General features: G+C 42.5%; 2 protein-coding genes and 1 non-coding gene across 4 annotated transcripts in view; 2 read left to right on the forward strand and 1 right to left on the reverse strand.

Annotated features, from left to right (window-relative positions):
* Positions 1-562: 562 nt before the first annotated feature.
* On the reverse strand, positions 563-3959 carry cry5 (cryptochrome circadian regulator 5). Of its 2 annotated transcripts, none has more exons than XM_070835497.1 (11): positions 3858-3959; positions 3319-3535; positions 3016-3210; positions 2811-2929; positions 2560-2714; positions 2262-2402; positions 1912-2079; positions 1670-1810; positions 1396-1547; positions 1095-1315; positions 563-1000 (listed from the first exon to the last, which is right to left on the reverse strand). In XM_070835497.1, exons 2-11 carry the CDS (start codon positions 3531-3533, stop codon positions 939-941), a joined length of 1569 nt encoding a protein of 522 aa, XP_070691598.1. In that variant the 5' UTR covers positions 3534-3535; positions 3858-3959; the 3' UTR covers positions 563-938. The 2 variants fall into 2 exon arrangements, with proteins under 2 accessions (XP_070691598.1, XP_070691679.1); XM_070835578.1 differs by lacking the exon at positions 3858-3959 and adding an exon at positions 3735-3794.
* A 437-nt stretch (positions 3960-4396) lies between these two features.
* On the forward strand, positions 4397-4468 carry trnah-gug (transfer RNA histidin (anticodon GUG)). The gene has a single exon. It is a non-coding gene; the product is annotated as a tRNA-His (tRNA).
* Positions 4469-5634: 1166 nt separating this feature from the next.
* LOC139201569 (FERM domain-containing protein 5-like) overlaps positions 5635-25154 on the forward strand; it is a 64504-nt gene continuing 44984 nt past the window's right edge. The window contains exon 1 of the mRNA XM_070830928.1: positions 5635-5736. Within this exon, the coding sequence (XP_070687029.1) occupies positions 5635-5736 (102 nt within the window). The remainder of the gene's footprint in view (positions 5737-25154) is intronic.

Consider the following 25154-nt stretch of genomic DNA (forward strand, 5'->3'; position numbering starts at 1 on the left):
CACTGATGGCTGTTGCATTGAGTGGGATTAAGTTAGCCTATTTATGTTTTTAAATGAACATTTTAGGAATTAAGATGCTGAAAAGTGAGTTTCAATTGAGATTCTGGTTTGGATCGCTGCAAACTGGAGGTAAAATAGACCTTTACGTGTGATAACTACAACATTAAATATGACAAAATAATATAAATAATGCAGAAAATGTTTTCAACTGTTGAGATTAACTGGAAAATGAATAGATTTCCTAAAGTGAACAGATCAGATTAATGCCTCTTTCACTTGACCAGTTCCCTCAGTAAATTATATTCAGCCCAAGTGAAAAACAACAGGAGACCTTTCTGCAGGTAGAATTACGGTGACCTCTAGTGGAAACACTGGCCGCTCTACAACACCACCACTGTGCTGGATAACATTTTCAGTTTGATGTTTCACTACATAAGCAGGACAATGGGCATCAAGTCACACTATTACACAATAATTTGATACTTTAGCTATCAAATGGACATTGAAGAGATCACTTGTGAAAACTGGGAACATGTATGAATTTTAATTGAATACACCCGAGCATGCGCACAAAGTAAGGAGTAGAATAATGACATTGGATTTTTTGGGGTGAAGCAGTAAGACATTTTATCGTTTCAGATCCAAACTACAGTAAAAAGGCCAACTTCTGAGTCAGACACAACCTGGACCCTTCAAACCAGATGGGACCGTCCGTCTTTATATATTTTAAGTTGATCTCCATGTCAGAAACATTTTTCAAGTACACTTCTGATCTAACCTAGTTTAGCTAACACCCACTTTTAAAAATTAAAGAAATAAATGCAATATAAAAAGTTACAATAAAAACATCAGCAACATGTATATATTCATTATTCATCATAATTCGTCTACATTGTAGTAAACAGGAACTCTATTGCTTGTATTGGTTTGTGCAAACATTACTTCTTTTTCTCTTTCTTCTTCAGCATGTCCACAACAGATGGAGCCATACGCTTTTTACCTAGAAGAATATAAGAAATATTGAAGTAGGACTTTCTGTAAACGTGACAAACATCAAAAGGAGATGAACCTCTCATAAAGCATACTTGCAATACCTTGCTTTTTGCTGGCTGATTCTTCTGGGTTTGCAGATCTCTTGGCATAAGCTGCCTTCATCCTCTGGATGTTCTTCTTGCTGATCACTTCATGTTCTACAATAGGATGTGGATAGTCTTTACCCACAATGCATCCTGCTGCCTGCTGGACACTGCGTGGAGCTTTCCAGGGTTCATAGATATACTGAGCAGGGAACTTCTTCAGAAGAGGAAGGTACTTCCTGGAAAGCAAAGTAGAGGTGAAATGATTACATATGATACCATCTGTGGTACTTTGGCCTTGTTAGGGTTATGATCTTACTTGATGTAGTCTCCATTTTTGTCTGTCTTCTTGCCAAAAGCGACAGGGGAGTAGACCCTGAAGAACTGGTGGAAGAAGGCACTTGCTGAGAGCCACTGCCAGTTTCCAGCATTCAGAGCCCAGTCACCATCCAATAAAAGCTCTTCAAACACCTTCAGGAGCAATGAATGCAATGTTAGAGGAGTGCTCCAGTGATTTAGAACTGCTCTCCTAAAACGCACTCAAAATGCACAGTTAATCTACAACAGCTATAAAGGCAGGCTTGTTGACACACCCTCTGCCCTTCTTCCCAGCTGATCCACAGGTCTCCCCTGGTGAGGAAACAAGCGACAGCATGTCTGGCCAGGTGGTGGATCCAGCCCTCCTGCCTCAGCTGAGTCATGATGGCATCGATGAAGGGGAAACCAGTCCGAGCCTTAAGGGGAATACGTCCAGGATGACAGCAAATATTTATAATACCTCTCTCACTAATTAGCTCTCATTTCCATTTAAAATCATTTCGGAAGGACTCAGCACCTCTGTCCATGCGGCCAGGTGTTCGGGGTTTGTGTCCCAGTCCACCTGGGTACACACAGGGTTGCCCTCCATCTTGTTAAAGTTAGGGATCCCCACACTTGCTGTGTAGAAGAACTCTCTCCACAGTAGCTGGCCGTGCAGGGAAACTGGAGGATCTGAATGTTTCTTCTGAAAATGCAACACAAGCACACAACAGTCGATGTCATAGAAAGTTAGGACCAAGATCAACATCTAGCCTATATTTTACTGTTGAAGTGTGTTAAACATGAAAGAAATCTTGTCAACTGTGCAGCTGTATCTATAGTGTAGCATTCTACCTCCACCAACTGTAATGTGCTGGCGACACTCACCCCTTGGTAGACGTCAGTCAGTCTCCACCAGAAGGTGCGAGCAGAGAGGCAGCCAAAGGTCACATATGGACTGAGAACAGTGGTGCTCGGGCGCAAAGAGTTGGGAGAAGTCTGCGGCTTCTCAAAGCTACACACCCATCCCTGATGTAAGAGAACAGGTGGGACGTAAATGCAACACATTCTCACAAGATGTCTGAAATGATCTTATTTCTGTACTCAGCGGCAGAATGTCTTCTAGCTGGTTCACACCCGTCAGTCGTGTAGCGAGACAGAATACATGTGCATGAAAGTGGAGTACCGTTCTTTTCATATGCTCCTCCAGTCTCTTCAGAGCCTCCTGTTCTCCTCCTGGGAATTGCTCCTCTCCCAGAGCTGAGGTGTCCTGGCCGAGCTCCTCCAGTGTCAGCATCCCATATTTCTTCTCATGGCTTTCTGAGTGAGGGGTCTTCACATCTTTTGACATAAAGAATAATTCTGTTAACCCCTGTTTGGGTTCTACACACGTGTGTATGATGATTCACTAGCTTTCTCCAGTGGTGTTTGTCGTACCTTTGATATCTTCAGTGGTGGGGGCAGGGATCGGCCTCTTAGGGGGGCCAAGGGTCTTCACTATTGCCTGCATACGGTTGTAAGTGAGGGGAGCCTTCCCATTGTTTTCCTCAATGATCCTATGGAGACATGACAATCAGTGACATGCAGCAGCTTAAACACTCTGAACCCCCCAGTGTGTGCACGTGCCATGTGTGAGTAATACCTCTCTATATCATAAAGAGTGTGTGAGATCTTGTAGATGACTTCAACTCCGTGCTGTTTGGCTAGCGAGGTCACCGTCCTGTCCCGGCTCAGACTGTAGGGCTCTGTGTCATACTCATAGGTCAACTTTGTCACTCTCCACTCCTTGAAGAGCTTGGGGAACACATCCTCCGGCTTCCCTCTCACTACAAATAGCCTGAAGGAGTCGAGCACAGCACAATGTGACGATGCAGCAATATGTACACGATAGCAGCAGCACAACCAGTCTGACTTTAATCTAGAATAGCAATCATAATAGCTTTACCTGGAGTTGAGTTTCCTCAGGCTGCAGTCCAGCTCTTTGAGGGCTCCGATGAGGAACCTCCAGCGGTTGATTCCCACACAGCTGTGGTTATGAAGGTGAGGGTCCAGGATGAACACAGGGTAGAGCTCCTTACAGTCCCTCAGAGCGGCCATCAGTGCTGGGTTGTCATGCAGCCTGAGTCCCTTGCGGAACCAGTGAATACATGTATGAGCCATTCCTGTGAACACATCAGTCAGACAATCCTCGTTTATTCCACTACGACTCCTGAAGGAGGTATGTGGGCACAGTTACACAGACAATACATGCAGGGGGGTGGAAGCTAAGAAGATCACATGTGCAGTATTATCTGCATGTCCAAGCAGTAGTAGATGCAAAGCTATGAAGTTTTTTTTTTACCAACATCAGATTTCACAGACCTGCTTAAGAGAGCATAGATTTATCAGCAGGAACCAACAGCGTGCTGAGAAAGGCTTCAGCTCGGATGGAATGCATGATGAGAGTTACCACAGATGGGTCACGGCTGAGAGGAGATACTTTACCTTAAGTGTTCTTTAACACAGTTACGTCTTACTCGGCTCTGTGTTTACGGTGAAACTTGGGTTTGATAACCAGCGCGTTGACGATGTTACAAAACGGGAAGCGCTGCTACGTCATCAGCAAAATCAGCCAATCATAGGAGAGCTGGTGAAGCCACATGTAGCACCAGCAGTTTGTCAGTTTGTCCACCAGGGGTCGTTGTTGTCCAATCAACACCGGGGGTTAATGATGACGTCACTGCCACACCGCGGACTCTTACCTGTTAATGAGAGCTGTTACCTGCCGGAGGACGGCCTCACCCGAAACCCCTCAGGGTGTCTGGGAGTTTACCCAGCAGCACGCTGCCTCGCTTCAATATTGTTAAGGGGGGTCACGGCTCTCGCCCCCTGATTGATTATCCATGAAAAAGGAACAGAAGGCAGTCACAGAGTAAATACTCATGTTTCCTCCGTAGACCAAGAGCTCCCAGTCAACAGACCCGCCGGGTCTATTGAAGACACCACGTTGTGTCCCCCCCTTTCCCATCAGCCCATCGTAGCTCGCCGTGATCGTATAGTGGTTAGTACTCTGCGTTGTGGCCGCAGCAACCCCGGTTCGAATCCGGGTCACGGCATTGTGGGACAATGTCACGGCAGATGGCTGAACTTTTTCTCCTGCAGCACAACGACGAGAGTAACAGCTACAATAAGTATGTCCGTTCAGTCTGACAAACAACGGAGTACAGTGGCTCTATATGTTACGCGGAAGTTTTTCCCTCCGGCTCATTGCCGTTAGCACGAAGCCCCATCAGAGGGAGGCACAGTCAAGGAAAAGCAGACTGCTGTGAACAGGTTTGGTGATAATGGTGAAAATGAGGAAAAGTACATTTAGAAAAAGTACAACTTCTAATTCCAAATGGGCTCTTCTATGAAACTGACTGCTTACATGAAACAGGAGACAGAACAGCGATGGAGTCGGAACAGTAGACTGTTACACTATTAGACGTTATTGGCGTCGTGCTGACGTCACGGGGAGAGATCAGTCTGTGGACGGTAGAGTGTGAGAGGTGTTGCTGCCTTCACGCTCTGTAGGAAATATTTCGATTAAACAAAGCACGCGGGCCAACAAAGTGGTAAATGTGAAAATGTGACGATGTGGCGATATGGCCACTGACATGTGCCACTGAACGCCAAACATATTATGATTAGAGTTATTAAAAAGAATCATTTGGGTGTATATTTTAGTGTTTTTCACATGTTGGTGTCACTTAGGCCATTGTTCCGTTGATCAACTTCTGCAGCAGCATAAAGCCTCCCTATCTGACTTGTGAAACTACAACCCTCCCTCCTCCCACTGTGTTATTATTCCTAGCCACGTGGCTGTAGTCACGACGAACACCAGCCTATCGGAATCTGGGCTCCGCTGGTTGACTCAGTGAAGGCAGCATCTCGTCACTCCGTTGGCTCGCAGACTCGCCATTCACCAACCTCCACCCGCCCAGCAGCATTAGAGCGGCATGGCAACGGCGGGGAGACGGGGGGGTGGGGGAGGCAGTCTAACCGGACCGGAGAGAGAGCAGCAGCAGCTACAGCACTGTTTCCACTGACTAAAGGAACGCACCGTGTGCCCCCCCCCCCCACTCCGACCACCCGGCGCTCTCACTCTGAGGACAGCGATGCACCCCCGCCGCCGCTCCGCACTGCCGCTGCCGCTGACCAGGTGTTGGACCCAGGATCAGGGACGTCGTTAACGTGACAGAAGATCAAACTTGCATGGTCCCGTACGCAGACGACCGAGAAGATGCTGAGCCGACTGATGAGCAGCAGCATCAGGAGTCTGGACAGGGAGTGCAACTGCACTGTGAGGCTGCTGGACGATTCGGAGTACACCTGCACCATCCAGGTCAGTGGGGACAACAGTTCCTCTGTCTCACATCACCTTGTTGTGGAGGACGTGCTACTGACACATAGGGGGTGGTGGTGATCAGGTAAAACAACCAATAACCCCCAACCCCACCGTATGCTGCTCACAGAAGACGTTGAGATTAAAGGCATTTGCACCTTCATTGGCACAGTGTGTGACTGTTGCTATGTGCGTGTGGCCAGACGTCTGTCACCAGTGGGCTGCAGATGTTCCCTCCATCAGAGATGTTACCTGTGTGGACATCACGTGGTGTGCATTGCGTAGCATTATTAACCAGCACTATGTGGAATTTCCATCAGAAGCTGTGAAATAATAAAATACAACAAAATCAAATCTCTGTACAGCTGATTTCATTTGAGCCGCTTCACGCTTGCATTGATTTAAAGGCATTATGAGACAATTCTGGATAATCTCATCTTGAACACTTTCAGTGGAGAGTGGATTTCTTGATCCTCTGGCTACACGAGACAGGCCGCAGGCTCAGGAGGGTTCGGTCTGTACCCAAGGAGAGGTTTGAATGTTGTTTAGATTCTAATCAGCCTTCATAGAGGGAGGGCATATCTTATTTGTCTTAACAAAGCAGGTGTCAAACCCTCAGTTGTCAATTTGCCCTTCAGTGTGACCCTGGGTTTGACCATGGAGCATCACTTTGCTTTTCCTCTTGGACCCCAGGAAGAACAGCCTCAGTTTTAAAGGGATACATTATACAAATATATCCTTACAAATATAGGGTGATCAGGAGGCTTCCTCTGCCTAATCTATCTTGTTGCTTTTCAGTCTGGTATTATTAGTTGTCAGAACACAGCATGCGTTAGCATCTTCCATCACTAAAGACAACTGAAGTAGTGCTGTAAGAAGAAATAAAATGACACTAGAATACATTTAGAAAGCAGAATGTTGGAAATGTTTAGCTTTAAAACAAAGTAGCTTTTGAAGTCCTTTGGTCTAATGTCTTACTTCCCTTATTTTCACCGCCACTGGTTATTTGTTTCAGCTGTTATAGGAGTCTTTTGTTGGTCTTTATTTGCTGTTGATACAGTGACAAAGACCCACTGATTCTACCATATGGTCACCCCTGAGTCTGTAGTTTGTAGTACTGTTATATAACGTGGAATATTTTATTGCATTATCTATCCTCTGGTTACCTGGTGTAGGTGTAGATCAGTGTCCTTTGTTCTTTTCTCAGGTTTACTGATAGGTCATCCACGTACTCTGGTAGTGCAGAGTAATGCTGCACATCTGATTAGTCATTCACTCAGTTATTAACTCCCTTGCAGACTTGGTTAAAGCATTTTTCTTTATTTCTTGAACCCTGAGTTGTCTCAAAAATCAATTGTTGTATTGACATGGATAAAGGCGAGACACGACTAGAGTCAGTAAGTGTGTGTTTGCAGTGAGAGAGCAAAGGAGTAAGAGCACGTAATTAATGTCTGTTACCTCCTTTGGAAATCGAGTGTGTGTGTGTGCCTCCCTGTAACGTCTTAAGTGCGACTGCAGCATTGAGAAGTCTGTTGTTTGCATCATCTAACCCGGCTGCTTGAGTTGCTGGAGCTGCGTTTGATGCTTGTTACTGGAAGGGATTCCATTGCTTTTGAATTGGATATGACAGCACACAAAGACCATCACCACCTGTTCACTTCTAGGATCTGACGGCAAAGGCAACGGCAGCCTTTCAGCATCTAACAACTTAAAGTGGCAGCGCTGGGGAGGGGGCAGATGAAAGGGTGATTTCATGTCAGGCTTTTCCCTGCAGGCCCGTCCTCATCCTGTCTCCACCTGAATATTAAATAGCACCAACAAGTTGGATTTCATACATGTTTTTAATGTAAGGTTTAGGAGTGCACAGGCAGTTGCACTTTAATTAGTGACTGAGCTTAGTGTTAACTTTTTGCTGTGTGACTGCTTAGGGGACTTGGTGTGCCCAGTGTTCTCTGATGAGTTGTGTTCACCAAAGTAGCCCCTCACTTGTTCCCCGTTGACTTCTGAGCAGCTCCTTCACCCAGTCATGATGCAAAGGGTTTCCCTGTCAAGATATGCTGATCCCAACCTTTTAGCAACTGAAAGCACACAGCAGGGACAGAATGCTTAATTTCTACTGGAGTGTCTATTGAGAGGGATTAGCTCTCTATTGGCATATTTCATTATTTCCACCTTGGGGAAATAATGAAATATGCCATTATTTCACACTATGGGGCTCTTGATGAAACACAACTGGTCTAAATGGAAACATAATTAGGATCATCGTCTATTCTTTAAGACAACATTGCCATGTATTTGCAGGCATTAGAAAGTGTGAACATGACATTTAGGGGGCTGTATTTGTATCGAGCCTTTCTAGTCATTTTGACCACTCAAAGCGCTTTTACATCACATCCTCATTCACCCATTCACACATCATTCATTCAGGAGGAATCACTATTCCTTCACACACATTGACACTGAAGTTATGCTTCAGGACACTTTGACACGCTGACTCATAGGAGCCGGGGATCGAACCAGCCACCTTCCGATTGATGGACGACCCACTCTACCTCTAATTATATTCTACACAGTGTCTGCTAAGCTAAATGAGAGCAGGTATACATGTCATTTTTCATCTCTGTAAAAGACATTACAGTGACCTTACTGGAGCATGACAACATTTTTGGCTGACTGAAAATGGGAGTGGATGGCTGCTGTCCTTTCCTGCACACCTTGGAGATATGGCCCAGAATAAAGGGCCCTCATGAGACTCAACAAGGGTCACAATCTCCATTTAGCTCAATTAGCCTTTTTCCTTGAACGAGGCTGGTATACTGAAATCACAGGTATGACCTTCATAAATGGAAAGAAAGTCTTACTGTGAAGGCTTTGTGGAGTGGAAAATAAAGCAACCAGGCTTAGATGAAGCAAACCGTTCCTATTTTTTAACACAAACACAGAGCTCCAGACCTCTGTCTTTGCCCATAAGTCAGGGTTGACCTAAGGTATCATCACATTCCACTACCACCACACCATTCATCTCACCCATGCTGTGTGCCTGTCCGCCTCCCTACTGGTGACATTGTTGCTGATGACATCGTGACCCTGGAAGCATGTTGTGGAAAATCTCCTCCCACTCCAACCCCCTCTACCTGCCTCACTGTTTCCTGAATGGGGGAAGCCCTGAATCTTTACTGGCAGCCAACTCACCTGTGGGCAACCCCTTTTTCAGAGAACAAAGAAGCTGGCTGGCCTACCATGGATGCTTCATCCCTCGGATAGTTTCTGTGTTTATGATATAGAAAACCAGTTAAACTGTCGTAATAAAAGAATGGGCTGGAACGCCTGCCTGTGCTCCTGTGTCCTATGTACCTTCATCCCAGACATTTACCACATGGGGAGACTCATATTCATTGATTTCATATTCTCATATTCATTCCTCCAGGACATCCACAGGCTTCTCATGGCCACAGGTCGCAATACAATCTCTCAAAACAATCAATCAATCAATCTAGGATTGATACACAGCAGAGAATTCGGCCAGAATGTGACTTTATGGGCTGCTGTGGGAAACCAGTGGAGGCTAGAAGCTTTGGGAAGCCCTAGATAGGCACTTGGAGGCCTCTAGCAGTAAGGAAAATAGGCTCAGGAGAAACAGGGCATTGGTATTATGTTTGTAACTGAGTCTACAAGTACCTTCAACAAGTCCAGTTGACTTTTGCTCAACTCCTAAGGAATAACTATGACCTGGATGACTGAGAATCTTCACAGACACAATCCTATATACACCGTCCTTAAGACGAAACTACCACGCAAAGCAGCTGAACTATACAATACACAGGGAGGGAAAGGCTGTGCTGGTGTGTCTCCATAGTTTGCAGAGAGCAGGCCACAGAGAGTGAGAACTTTACAGAATTTTGTGATTATTAGTGTATTAGGTTGGTGGGTTCATTGCTTCCTTCACGTGGCAAAATAACTCATTAAGTTACTGTCCATTTTGTTTCTTTTATTCTGGAAATTATTTACAGTGTGTCTGTACTTCAGATTTAGCCTCAGTCTTTTCAGCATACAGCAGAGTCATGATGAAGCTATATCCAGGGCCTGTGCAGACTTCCTCATATCTTCAAATATTTAGACATTTTCTGTCAGTGAAACGGTGAAGTGTGGTTAAACAGCTTCAGTCTAGCAGCGCTAATCAGCAGCGTTTCACCTCCCCACATTCCACATAGTTCCATTTGATTTGTTTATTTTAGGAACATGTAAGGTGTGTGGTTAAGCTCAAAGTCAGTCTAACGTTGTTCTGTGAGTCATGTGGAACAAGGTAGCATCCTGTATACGGCTCATCTTCTGATGAGCAACATGCCATCCAGTCTGGGAGTCATACTTTGGAGGAAGATTAATATTACTTCTGTGAACCAAAAGATGGATATTTGAGATTGACAGCAAGATGGGTGACGGAATAGCATTGATCCAGAGAGATGTACCACATCACTGTGAGTAAGTGATTCAGTCGCCTGGCATCAACTTAAATCCTGTGTTGGCCACCAGTGAAATTAGGATCGTTCTTTTGAAGCCAAATGCACAACTTGGAAGGAGCTCCTCTTGCTTTGTGTTGTGAATGCATTATTGAAATAGGTTGCTCTTATCTCTTAAGTGGTCTCTCTGCATATCTCATACTGTTTTCTTCTTAGTGTGCGCTGCTAAAATTGGAATCGAGGTTGTAACATTTTGTTTTGATACACACAAGAGTCTGCTCCTCTGCTTATGTTGCCTCCTCACTGAAATAATGATAATGGATGGATTTAGCAGCATTTTACCTTCAAAGCAGATCATTTTTTCATCATTTATATTTGTCCAAAACAGACTTCAATCAAATACTAATGTGGAAATGCTTTTTATTTTTTATTTCTTTAGCTCAGAAGAAGAATCCAGAGAGTGCTGGAGCATTTAGATCAACCTTGAAATTCACTTTTACTGCCTGTGTGGTATTTTCATGCCAAGTATAGAGTGCATGATGCACGGGTGAGAGGAGACAAGCAAACAGGTGGGAGGTTCATTGAAATGAGGCAGCACAAAGCAAGTCGTGGGTATTTTGGTGCAAACCAGGTCTTAAAGAGTAGATGTCTCCAAACCACATCTGTTTCTGACGCAATGTCACTTCTCTGCTACTTTAATGATTTCGTAAAGAAGATCAAACTAAACTGCATCAAATGCAAATAAATAACAGAATAATCCTTAAAATAAATTTAAAAAAAAACAGTAGATGCATTTAAATCAGTGTCAGTGATTCTCACAGTATCTGTTGTCCACCAGTGCTGTAGGCTGTATGAAGAATCCCTGCAGTCACATAAAGGAAGCAGGACAGCTGTGCTGATAAATCTGCAGCCTCTGATTGGAGATGTGCCACTCTAGAGTGCACTGGCATTACATGTGGCCATCCACCGTGTTTAGCTTGATTAAAGTACATGCAAATGGCACCAAGCTGAATAACCACACACACCGTTATAACTCTATATTCTGTTGGTTATACGGAAGTCAGATTAAAACAGCTCATCAGTCCTGTATATCAGTGCCTCCTTTCATGTTTTATCCTTCATACATAACTTACATAGTACACATAACTGGTGTAGGGGTTTGGTACCTTGCCTCACACGGCAGCACCTAAATGTTGTGCTAATGGTACCTTGTATGGGGCAATTTGACTATCAGAAATAATTAATAACCATCAAAAGGTAATTAATGATTAAATAAATTAATGGGACTTGTAAAGTCCACCTCGATTGGGGCACCACCTCGATAAATGAGGAAAAAGTTTTAATTGATTTAACTGATTCAGTCTCATAAAATACTAAACTATCAGTTTGGTATTCTGCTTAATAATTAACTTAATAACTCAAACCAAAATTACCATATTGACAGCTAGTGGAAGGATTTCTTGACAGAGTAGAGGTTAGCCGTATTCACTCTTGTACAATATTAAAGAAGACAGCATGTGGATTAAAACATTTATTAAGACATAACAAAATCATACATACTAACAAACTAACTAAGTGTGATTAGCTAACAAACAATAGGGAGAGTGTGTGTGTGTGTGTGTGTGTGTGTGAGAGGGTGTCGGTGGAGAACAAAAGGTGGGGAAACCACATGGTGACTCCCTTCAAAATGGCCACCAGACCCCCTGGTGTGTGGGTCAGCGGCAGACAAAGGAAAGCTAAGTGCTGCAGCTGTTAGCTTAGCTTTGTCTCTCAGTCGAGGCCTATTTGTAAAACTGTATGTGTGAGTGTGAAGGATAAAGGTACCAGGTTAGGAGAGGATGGTTAGTCTGCAGACTCTGTGTCTATGAGAGCAAACTAACCTCAACTTAACTTTATGGCTGCACAGTAAACTACAACACATCACAATGATCAAACACTGTGAGCATTAAAGCAAATCAAAACCAATACATGTATACAGTAATGCTCTGCTATTTATGCCCAGTTAGAGTTTGTTACCAGTCCTCAAAAGGGAAGAAGAAGGTGGTGCTGGTGTGCTCCTGTTGCTCTGAAGATCAGCTGGCAGACTTTGGGTCATGCCTGCTGGTGCTGATAAGCTTGGTTCAGGCAGGATTTTCTTAAAATCAATTCTAAAACTCACAGGTGGCCAGTGAAGGGCAATGAGGACCGGTGTGATGTGGCCACTTTTCTCAGTACCTATTAAAAGCCTGGCAGCAGGGTTTTGTGTTAACTGCAGTCTTTGGATATTTCGCCTGCTGAATCCAGACTAAAGTGCGTTACAATATTCAAGTCATAGAATAGAATCATGGATGACCTTTTCAACCATAAACAGTCTGCAGGGGAGAGGACTGACCTAATATTTGTGAGCTGTCTAAGTTAGGCAAAGCAAGATTGTACCACCTTAGTCACCTGAGCATCAAAGATAAGTCTGAGTTGAAACTAGCACCCAGGTTACGGGCCTCTTTCCCAACATTACCCCATAAGGCACCCACACTAGAGGAGAGGTAGTTGATGGTATTAGCGCTGGGGCCACAGGGGGTGATTATAATTACCTCAGATTTGGAGTCACTCAACTGAAGGACATTTTTGGACATCCAATTTCTACCGTCAGAGGATAGAGGAAATATCAGTGGACTACATCAGCAATCTGTGCCAACTCCACTAAATCCACCTTGTATTACATTAGTAATAAGGAATGTGATAATATGATTAACAGAATATTGTTTAGGCTACAAATGGAGCCACTAGTGTATGAGTAATGTTTCTGATCTTTGTTCTCTGTTTGTGTCTGTTTGTGCACACAGTGCCGAAAGTTTCACCAGTTACAACCTGTAAAATAACCAAGCAGACACTCTCGGAGTCGGAGCTCTGTACAAGGTTTTATCCAGTAAGATTCTTTGTTGTTACCTGACCAGCCTTTAGGTACTGTGTACATACACGAGCATTTGCCCTGCTGTGTTAGCCTCCAAGGCTACAGATAAAGATCAGCTGGGTGGACCAGACACCAACTGGTAACTTTCACTTTCATCACTACCCAGCTGATTGTCTCCTGTGGGAACTAATTCCTAGTTTCTAGTTCAACATCATTTTTTTTATATTGATGTTAAACTTTAGAAGAAGAAGAAAGCTTAGGCTGTTCAGTTGTCACTTGACACAACACTTAGTGGTGAAATATGATATTACCAGTCATTACCAGTTATAGAGCTTAATAAGGAAATTTAGACATTGCCTAAAACCTAACTCTAATAACTACAGATGGGCAATTGTCAATATTTAGGGCATTTTGTTGACAGCAGACCGTATTTGTAATCAGACAAAGAAATAATCATTATGCTGCAGAGTATAACAGCTTTGGGAAACTGACAGCCAAAATTTTGAGACCTAGTTCAGTCAATGGACAATGACTGTGGTTTGCCTGTGTGTGCATTCTGTGCACATGACTAAATCCTGGATATTCTGAGACATGCATGAATGCTCTGACTTCACTGGGAAACTACTGTCAAAATGTCTTTGATCAGGGCTCTCAGTCTCAGCTCCAGTGGATCTGCTCAGCAGCTGATAACAGAAATCTGCTTGGATTGGGAAGCTCCCAGGTGTAGACTAAATGAGCTAAATCGGAAATATTATATGGTGTTCTGCTGATAGCCTGTCTCTCACACCACAGCTAAAGGTGCCGAGGTAGCACCTTTAACTGTATGAACAAGGGTGCTACTAAAAGGGCGTGCATGCTCAGTCAGTCTTCCTTGATAAAGGTTAAGCTTACAGTATTTAGCATATAGTTACTAGCTAGATGAATCTGAATTTCATCTGACGTCCAAACAGTCAGCCTGTGGCTCACAACCATGGGACTGGAGAGCTCTCTGCCCATACTAATCCACAGTCTGGGAATGCTGGTCCCCTAAGTAGATTTTTTTCTAACCTGTAATGGCTTAATATAGAATAAAAGTAGGATGTGCTTTAGACAGAGCTCCTGCTTATTAACCTCCCTGCCAGCTATGTGCCACCCTGCTGGAATCTACATGTCTTCCTGATGTGAAGGCGCCCTGCTAAATGATATGTTAATCTATAATGTGGAGAAATGGTGAGATATTAGTGTCACGACTGTTGGCCGTGACACTAATATCTCACCATGTCTATGACTTCAGTGATGTCATGGCTTCAACTCCACTTACCACACTGACTGATTGTTTTTGTCAGCACATATACCCTCATAGCACTGTACAGATTGATTGTGATGAGATTTAACCCACTGATTAAATCCAAACTCAAATACTCTGCCCAAGTTCACCTAATAGGTTTATAGAAAACCAAGACATTACAGTGTTTTGGCTACTTTGTGATGATGAGCAATCAGTGAGGATTACTTTCAGTTGATGCCAATTCCAATTAATGTTAAATTAGTGTGGCTTTATCATTTTCAATACAATCAGTAGGCTTTTAACTAATGACTATTCCACAGCTCATTACACAGATGATTTCTTTGTCTTTACTGACAGACACCTTTGCAAGTTCAAGCCTTCATATAAAGTCATAAATTCGAATAAATTCACTGCAAGGTGCATTGATGTTTCACATATCCCAGATAAGGTTAGAAATACATTTAAGATATATATTACTTTGCTGGGAAAATGCAAATCCTTTTGTGAATAAGATATGTCCGAGTATGACTTGTTTTAATTTCCATACAGATTCTTAATAATCTTTATTCATCTTTATCTGCAGTGGGATTTATAGTCCAGATGGAGCAGGGGTTATTTAGCCTCAGAGGCACTTGCGCCTCCGTGTTCTGTCAAAGGCTCACATACAGAAATCACGCCAGTGAGGATGACTGAAAGTCTGCATTTACAATTGAGGTTTCTGGCTTGTTGGCTTTCCAAGTGTGTGTGATATGAGTGAATATTTAATGCAGGTTATCTCTGATGCACATGTTTCTGGAGTTGTTTGACGGAGTCCAGCCTATAGTGCAGCGGTGATAGGAGAACCTGCCAGTGCACAGAGCTGCTTCACAGTGATGTCACTGGTTTTAATGTATAGCAGCATCTGAAGGAGCCATAACTCATAGTAAAGCAAAGCATACTCTTACTCTCTTTTTCTTTCTACCTATCTGTCTCTCTTTTTCTCTCCCCTCTGATGTCTCTTTTATGCTTCTTTTTTGTGCTCCTTCTCCTGGCTGGCTGTTCAATTCCACAAAATCCCCCCCTTTGTCCCTTTTCACTTTTATTTCTCCTCCTCTTCTCTCCGTCTTTGTCTCTTTCCTCTCTCAGCCATTCGGACTGCAGCTGAACAGATTAATGAGCTTGCCCTGACTGAACCTGACACCAACAGACAACACAGCAAAGACATGTTCTACGTGCCCCAGCAGTAAGGATGTTGGAGGCATTTCACTGAAGGCTGTAAAAGCATTACATTCATTGTTAGCCACTTAGACGGCTTAAAGTATGCAACTGAGTCAATGCTTTGTAAATGGATATACAGCGGTGTCTGTTTTCTCTAGGAAGGCAATGTTGGTCCATTGCAATGATATTCGTGGTTCCCAGAGGATGTATCCTACTGACTTCAGTGATTCTCTGACTTTTCCTGTAGCACCATAATGAGGTTCATAATGGGTGGTTTGCCATAAATGTGACCAATTCAACATTCAAGAAATTTAAAATATCTTTGGTGATTCCTTCAACATTGATCTTTGCCATCATCAGGTCAACATTTAAACGTGAGCAATACTTTGGTTCATAACATTCCCATCATTCTCAGCTGGACTGTGTGTTTGGTGCTACTCAGCAAATGTTAGCATGTTAACAGACTAAAATAAGATAGTGTTATACAGTGTAACCGCTAAACATCAGCATGTTAGCATTTTGAGCATGCTAGCATGCTGCCTGCATTTAGAGCGAAGCAAAATTGTGCCAAGGTTACTCCTCAACATTGTCATGCTCACAATGGACCGATTATTAAGTATCAAAATTGATGCAGCAGGACCAGACATTACCCACGATGCAACACAACTGTGGATACAGTATTGATGGTGAGGCTCCATGGCTCAGTGGCAGATGAAGTCTAAAAGCAACTCCTGCTGTAAAGAAAATAGTTGTATGAAATGTACTGCACATGATACACACATAATACCCCAAAGTTTGCTTTTGTCCTCCGCTAACATGAATAGGAATAAAATGATTCAGTTGTGCAGGTCCTTTAGACTGTCCAAATGTTATTGGACTGAATGGATCAAATTCTTACAGTGAATCAAGTAATTGTGCAGTTTGTGACTCTCTAAGAAAATATTCTACAGTTTTACAGCTTTTTCCATGATTGTGTGTGGGAAAAATGCTTTTGGGGCCCAATGGCAACATTTGATGGACACCATTGTTGCAATTATAAGGTTTGGTCATTATATCAAATTTGCTTCAAAGCTCGGTGGACTTCATGGGGGCTTTGTCCATGATCGAACCTGTGGGGTTTTACTTCATGACAGAAATCTTCTTTAACAGCAGCATCACAGGCTGATGTTAATACACTGAGAAACAGTCCATAGTCACTACATGGTAGCTAATTGGCACTGTTTTTCACTCATCTCATTTCATTCATTTCATATACCTGTCCATACTGTACATTTATGTTCATAGTGTATATATTTATTTAGCATTACAATATATATTTATTTACTGTTGCTTATTTTTCTACTGTTGTTTATTTTATTTCTTTCCTCTTCTATTACTGCTTATCCTGCCCCTCCCTCTGTTGCTGCTGTAACATGTGAATTTCCCCCTATGGGGGATCAATAAAGTTAAGTCTAAAGTCTAAATGCCCACATAGATAATTGGTTTACATAGAACAGGAATGCCCAGTAGCTACTGAGCAAAAAAAAGCAGTCACCAGCTGTTGATCCTGATCGATGTAAACAATGATCCATGAGGCTCTGGGCTCTTCCAAACTGACCGGGCTGCTGTGGGTCCCTCCATGTTGTACATACAGGTGGATGTGATGCAGCAGGAACTGACATACGGAGATATCACAAGATGGCTATACTCCCCATCGTGACTACTTTGTGGAACAGACAGTCATCTCCTCTTCTGTTTGTCTTTTTGAGAACCATAAACAGATCAATGCATTTAGGGGCTGTACGGGAGCGCATTTAGCCTTGCTTATGTATGATCTTCTGTTTGGTTTGTGATCTTTCTTCCTTCCTCTGGTAAACACTGGTTGCTTGTTTGTTCACCCCCTGGCATTTTGGAGAATTACCACAGTGCACAAAATATTACAAAAACGCCAATGAGGCACTTGTACACCATCTGTGGAGGTGCCACAGTGTCTCATGTGAGTATAAACAAAGCTTTGATTTTGAATGTCCGTGCTGGCGTGTTGCTTAGTGAGCGCAGCGATGAAGGGCAGGGTTCTTTTAAACCACCGTGTTACAAAAGCAGTGGTTCAGTGGTGATGACTGCCGTACGTCAGCAATGGCCGAAACCTTTTGTAGGGCATCAAAATGCCTGATTAATCACCTGGCTGATAAACAATCTGGCTCTCTGATGATGGGATGGATTTCTGGCATGTCAGAAACTTTGAGCTTGTTTTAACACTATTGGAATAGTATTTTACATGTTATTTGAAACTGCTGTCTTGTGATTGTTGTGGTGTAAAACTGGAAACTGAAATCTGTTTTGTATTGTAGTTTTGTAGGCACACTACTGTACATTCTGTTGTCCACTGCTTTACCCAAACCAACCTTATTTTTCTCTCAAACCAAAGTTTCATGGTAGCCAACAAGTAATGTGCAATATATTCATTCTCTGCATCTTTTTCACGGTGATGACTTATGTCTCTCAGGGAGGCGGTTCATCTGTGTAGTTGCCTTAGATGCTTTCAGACATAAAAATGGGAGTGAGGAGAGTGGAAACTTTTTTCGACACTTCAAGGTAAAGACAAGTCTCTTTGTAGCGTGCTGACACATTAGGGTGCTCAAGTCCAAGCAAACTCAAAAGGAAATGAAGAAGATGTTATTACAGAAGAGTAGGTCAAGAGCACATTGAGTCAAGCTGAGCTTCATCAGTTTGATTAAAATCTTAACAATTAGCATTACAGATTTTCTGCACCACATAGTGTGAATAGAAGTCCCCTCTATGGGTCCATTTAATTTTGCAGCTGAAATGTAATTAAGTAATTTTCCTGTCATATTTGGGAGATTGTGGTTTAATGTGGGGAGCTGAGCAGTAGCCAGACAGTAAACAGCCAAACTATCATCCTGCTGCATGTATAAGAGCAGTTACAGCTCTGGGGTTATGTAGTAGCTTATGTTGAAGCTCCAAAGGAAAAAAGTTCTTGAAATGGATGGTCCTTAGTTTTATAATTCTCTCTGCTTATGTGTCTCTTTCTGTCATCTTTTCACATTTCACTCAATTAGCGCATTCTGTCACTAATCCATCCACAACATTTGGCCCAGCTACAGTTCGGTGTTAGGGGTACACCGTGTCTTTACAGAGCTGGGCTGAGGCTCTGAAGATTAGCAGAATGCATGTGTATTAGCCTCTCAACACTGCTTCACTTTCTCAGCCTAGCCTTATGGCAGGGAAATCTTAGAGGCTTTACGGAAAAAAGAGAGTGGTTTCGTGTTCTCACTGGAGGGCTGCTCCTCTTCCTCTTTTCTCTTTTCTCTCCTCTTTTATGTCACACTTGAAAGGGGAGACGAGGCTTATTTGGGAAAGGCAGAGATTGCTGCGGAGTTGAGGACGTCAGCTGAGATGGGGAGATCAGGCGCAGTGGTGATTTTGTATAGACTCGTGTCGGCTGCACTGGAACTTGGAAATCATTCTGTTGTGATTTTTGCTCAGACATGGGCCTCATGTGTTATTCATGATTCAGTTCCTTCTGGCTCCAATGCTTGACATTTAATCACCATACTAATGATGTTTTCACTGAGGCGCCCTTAATTGTTAGTATGCGTGTGTCTCTGCGTGTGTGTGTCTTCTCTTTCTTTGTGTGTGTGAATGTATGTGTGGCAGCATTTGCATGCGTCAGTGTGAAAGAAAGAGTTTACTTGCATATGTCATTTTCATCTGCGCAGTATTTGTGTGAATTCACACATACATAAAAGATGGCACCAAAAGATGTTGCCGGTGTCATGTGTACACTGATGCTTTGAGAAGAAAAGGCAGCAAGCTTTAATTACACACGGATGCTGACGTCCTGTAGGGCTGCCTGCTGGTTCGGCACATTACAGACAACAGTATCCTGAGTGTGCATGCACATCCTGTGTGTGTGTGTGTGTGTGTGTGTGTGTGTGTTCGTGCTTGTCTGCTTTATGAAGGAAGGTTTACATTAGACAAGAGGAAATGGAGTCATTACACCATAAAGATGAGTGTAATGACTCTCACATGGGTAACACGCTGTGTCTGCTAATTGCTCTGCAGCACAGTGACAAAATGCAAATCCACTAATGTTAATGAGAACGAGCAGAGACTTCCTAATGCAGTACCATATATGATATATACGATATAGATATACTGAATCTTCAAGATATATATATCTTGAAGATTCATTATTATTTACTCAGTATCTTTCTGTGTGGTGTGTGGTCAGTGTAGGCCATGTGTTGTGGTCTGTGGTGTGTGTGTGTTTATGTTCCAGCTGGCTTGTTTGCCGTCTCTTGGGCATGTCTGTGTGGTAATGTGGGATGATGATGTTCCTCCTACTGGATCCACAGAGCCAGTGTAAGAGTAAAGCCGCAGAGTCTTGTTAATAATAAGGACAACAGTTGTCTCCTGGGCACTGTTGTGGTGCCCTTGAGCAAGTTATCAGTCAATCAATCAATCAATCAATCAGTCAGTCAGTCAGCCTTTACTTATATAACGCTAATTCATAAGAGAAGAAGTGCTCGGGGCACATTCTTCTTCTTCTTCACATTTCTTCTTCTTCTTCTTCTTCTCCTTCAGTCTATGTTTACACTGTACAATAGTATTTGAAGCATCAGTGTTTTTATTCACAAGCAGAATCAGAATTCTTCAATCACTAAGGACGTCGTATTATGATTCTGTCAGCATATACAGTGTTTAGCTTCATTTGAAGGGCAAGAGTGAACATGCAAGATGTACAGTGAAGTTGTGGTATGTTTATATTCACTTGTTAAGCACAGAGCTCCTGCTTAGAACATGATTTGTCTGTGTCTAAAGTCAATTCACGATGGTCCTGTCAGACAGAGCAGAATGAATTGTCCCTGTTATAGAGAGGCGTTGGTCTAGCAGCAGACACACAACTTGGAGCCTGGCAAGATGGATATTTGTGTGATGGTGATCTTGCAAATGCAGCTGCCCTGCAAGGTAAACGTTTTGCAGGACTGAGTTCATTTTAGCTGCACGTACCTAATAAACTGTCAAGTAAGTGTGTGTGTTACGTCATCCACAGCAGGATAGACGACAAATGTCGAGGCATTGCATCATGTTTGTGCTGCTTTCTAACCTTGTATTGCCTTTTTAAAAGGTTGTGTGCAGAACCATTATTTGGTTAAAAACTTCAGTTCAGCGGGTGTGAAAGGCGTGTAAGACCACATCCTTTGTTCATTCACACTGCTCCCTGTGACAGTGCAATGAGTGAATGAGAGATTCAAGGTAAGAAATACAAGGCGTATGAGAATGAGTTTATTGTATCAAATCACAATAATTACAGTAAGAAAAACATTAAGAATTGGTGCTACACTCACATATATCACTGCAATTTCAGTAGTCAGCAAATCTGCACACACACACACACACAGTTTCTATGTTTCGAAGCTCATATTCAGCAGTTATTCTTTTTCTGTTTCTGTTCCAGCTAAAATGCTGATTGAACTTGTTCACAGAATTTAAGTCATTTTCCACATTTTAGTTTATTTTGAAAGGCATGCATAATGAGACCCTGAGATGGCACAGTGTTCTTCCTGCTATAGAGACACAAATCTAGACTGCTGATTAAGCAATGTGACCCATGCTCCTGTTCTTACTTTTACTGTTAGAGGCCTCACTGTGTCCTGATCTGCTGCCATTGATCATACTCACTTCCCATATGTTCCCACTGGCTCTGCACATTACAGTAAAAGCCTTTTACTAATCAAACACCTGAAGGCTTTTATTGTGAATCAGCTACGGTGTAGCCTCGGTCACAGATTCTACATAAATCATTGTTCGATTAAAACTTGTCAACATATGTAAAGGTTTTTAGTCGTGTTTATCACCAGGTGAATGGTTCAGCAACAAACAACACCGTTGCTGCGATCACAGTGCTTCATTGATGGATGGACAGACAGATGTTGGACAAGTCATATTTTCGTTATTTTCATTACCACCAAATGAAAACTCCCTCTGTCAAAATCTTGAATGATGATGAGACAGACCCAGACTTCCTGCAGCTCTTACTTCATTAGCCTTTTTTGGTAGCTGAAGCTTTGCTGAAGTGTTGTGAATGCCTCTTGGGGAAATATTGGAACAGAAGTAAAACAAACCTCTCCAGTCCTTCAGATGGATGAATGGAATCTAATTTTCACTCAAGAGTTCAACTGGGAGAATAGCAAAACTCTAGCTGCAGCTTGCACTGATATACATTTCATTTAGACTTATCAATTTTTCACAGGGCTTCAGAGGAGAGAATTAAATCTATTTGGTTGGTCCCAAGCATTTCATAAAGGAGCAACTGAATTTAGCAAGATAAGATATTTCTGCAGTACGGAACATTACAATTTGTTGTTTTATTATTGTTTGAATGTAGATTTATGGGGTTCCTCACGAGACAAGTTGTGTGGCTTTAATAGTACCGTTGCAAATGAACTGATCTTTTTTATACACTGTGCTGCATATGCTGCTCAAAAGATTTTCTTCTTTTTGCATCGTGCCTCTGTATATATCTCCAGAAACTTGATGAAAGTAATCAAACTTATGACACTGGCCTAAATGTGGCAGTCTGTGCCAGTGTGCTGTGCAGTTGATGTGTATCTGTGCAATGCCAGATATGAATATAGACCTGTTCACAGCAGGGATATAGTGCTAAAGGAATACTTGTTGTTTGAGAGATAGTTCAGACTGATGACACTTAGCTTGGTGTGAAGACTGGAAACATGGGGAAACAGCTGTCCTTGTGTGAGAATAAAATTTTGGTCCATATGCTAATTAGGTTCATAGGTTCAAACAGTTCAAAGGTTAACTTCTCTGTGACATGTTGATGTGGTGTTCTGTAAAAAACAGTTTTCTGGCCATAATTCAATGATTATTCTGGAACAGAAGGGGACATAGTGACCATATTTCATATTTGAACAGATGCTGACTTGGTGACACTAATCTCTGGTGCCCACCATGAAACTGTGGTGACTGTATGTCTTCTGTGCTGCCAGATTAAAGATCCATGTGAGGCATGCACTATTTAGAATTCATAGCTTCTTTACAGCAACATCCATATTTGAATTGTTGTCTATTTTCATGTCTACAACCCTGTGTTCTATCAGAATCAGCTTTATTAGTCAAGCATGTGAACACATACAATGCATTTGAATCTGTGGTTTGGTTCTCTCAGTGAACTGAATGAAGACTAATAGACATACAGCAGTGTTCAGTCCAGTATTTTGTTGGACAGTTCCTCTCCTTAGATCACAGCCAGGGCAGGGGGGTCCTGTTCCTCTGGTAGTCCACCACAAGCTCATTGCTTTTGCTGATATTAAGCATAAGGTGATTGTGATTGAAGTTATTGACTGAAATCATATGGTTGATATAGTGATTACTCCCATGTCACTACAAAATACACTAATACATTTGATCAGATTCTCTACATATATTATCTGCGTGTAGACAGACATGGATGTAAACTGCAACTTGATTGGTGGACAGAGACACACAACCATGAGATGGTAATTCTACTTTATTTACCATAGATGTTTCAGAAGGCTTGAATGAATTGAATTTGTATCAATTCAATATGAATTTGTATTGAATTTGCAATCTTACCACCAACATAAAGGATGTATAGTAGACACCAATCAGAGCAGAGTATGCGTTAGATTTTTCCAAAGCCCTTTTAACAGCAGGGATACGGTCAATAATCATCTTTACCAAGAGCAAAGTCATCCATCTTCCTCCTCTTCATTTCATCCAGACCAGTCTGATGAGATCCCCCTCATTGTATGCGACTGCGCACTCTTTTTAGCTCAGCTCTTCAGCCCACAAATCTGCTGCCGTCTATTTTTAAACTCTTGCTATAGCGGAGCAACTGTATGTGTGTGGAATATTGAGCACTGCTCCTCTAACTCACTCTCACTCATCCCCTGTAACTGCGGGTAACTGTATTCATCATCGGCTCAGTTCCATACAGAACAGTGCACACTTCAGTCAAGTGCCAGCCAGAAGAGCCCTCGCTTTTTCTTCCTGGCTTTCCCTTGCGCACTCTTCCATACACACACACACACACACACACACACACACACACACACACAATCACTCTGCCATCTTTTCATCTATACATCATCTCTCGTTTTCTCTCCTCTTTTCCTCTCAAATATTCTCTTTGTCTCTGTGCTGAGTTTAGTTAATTCAGCCTCTTCTGGCATGGAAAGCAGTGGCATCAATGAGCAGACTGGCTAACAGACCATTCTGTAATCTCACGATATCTCGGAGAGAGGTGCTGTTGCAGGGCTAATCAGTTCTGCCTTTCACTAAGTCTGTGTGTGTGTGTGTGTGTGTGTGTGCTTCTTAAAACTAGAGGAAGGAAGAGGCAGCACAGGTCTGACCTCTGGGAGCTCTTTCTTCTTCTCTCCATCTGTCTCCAGAGATGGACAGCATGAGAATGAATCACTGAGAGGGATTGATCCCGGCCTGCTCTCCTCTTAGGTATCGGCATCCAGTACATATAGCTGCTGACATTTTGTGGAACATGTTGTTCCATGTTAAAATGAAATGGCTATTTTGGATGTTTATGGACCAAGCTGTTCTTCCAGAATGCAACGGTTTGTGTTTGTGCATCACAATATAGAGGTTTGAATAATACCTAACTAAAACGGAGGGAGTCTCTGTCTGTTTGTATATACGTAGGTATATCTGTCCTTTGTTTTTCCTGACAATCCTAATAGGGGACCCCCATTAACTGTTCCTTGACTTACCATTGAACGGCATGCTGGGTAAAGCTTACTCCAGTACATTCAAGAACACAAGAAGAGAGACCGGAGATGTTACATTGCTACAAACTCAAACGTTTCAAGCACCAGCGATGTACATTTCAGAGTGAATGCTGTGGTTCCTGGAAATAGCCTGGCCACTGCACTAGCTGATTTGAAACAGAGGTGTGGTCTTGCAGGCAGACAGTAAATTGTGAAAAACATCCAAAGTCTTAAAGTAGAATCAACACTGAATGCTAATAACATTGTTTGACATTTCCTGCACACATGAATGCTAAACTGACCTTACACTTCTTCAGGTATACAAAAAGACACACGTGAAGGCACACACATTCACTGTGAACTACGCCACACAGTCAGGCCTTCTGTCATCAGCACCACAGCAGGCAATTCATCTATTCCAGACACATTTTTCATCAATCACTGCAGCTCCAGTGGTCACAGTATGAAATACAGATTTGGACATCACCAGAAAATCTAATTGGTTAGATTGGCACTCAGCCCTGATGAGATCTCTGTGGCTTTTGTAAGAATCTGACTCTTAAGATAATCATTAAAAACTGAGAGAGCCAGAGGCTTTGGTAGTCACCTGTCTGTGGAGGGGTTTGAACTGACTGATCCTTGATCTGATCTTTGATGGGGAAGTTATTATTTAATTAATTATTATCTACTTCCCAAAAATTCTGTCTGTCAGCTGCATTGGGTTTTTCTGTATCATTTTGTCTCACCTGACTAAATAAGTTACAATTTAAGTTAAAGTTTGTAAAAAAAATACATCAAAATACATATTAAACACTACGATTCTTATTTTCCAGAACTCAGAATTG

This window comes from Pempheris klunzingeri, chromosome 1 (assembly GCF_042242105.1).
Source record: "Pempheris klunzingeri isolate RE-2024b chromosome 1, fPemKlu1.hap1, whole genome shotgun sequence".
Lineage (NCBI taxonomy): Eukaryota > Metazoa > Chordata > Actinopteri > Acropomatiformes > Pempheridae > Pempheris > Pempheris klunzingeri.

Bases quoted from the DNA above. Each gene is read 5' to 3' on its own strand.
- cry5 (XM_070835497.1), bottom strand. From the start codon at position 3,533: ATGGCTCATACATGTATTCACTGGTTCCGCAAGGGACTCAGGCTGCAT. The intron at 2,715-2,810 runs GTACGACAAACA...TTATGTCAAAAG, and splicing joins CACCACTGAAGATATCAAAG to ATGTGAAGACCCCTCACTCA. The intron at 2,080-2,261 runs GTGAGTGTCGCC...TTGCATTTTCAG, and splicing joins TGACTGACGTCTACCAAGGG to AAGAAACATTCAGATCCTCC.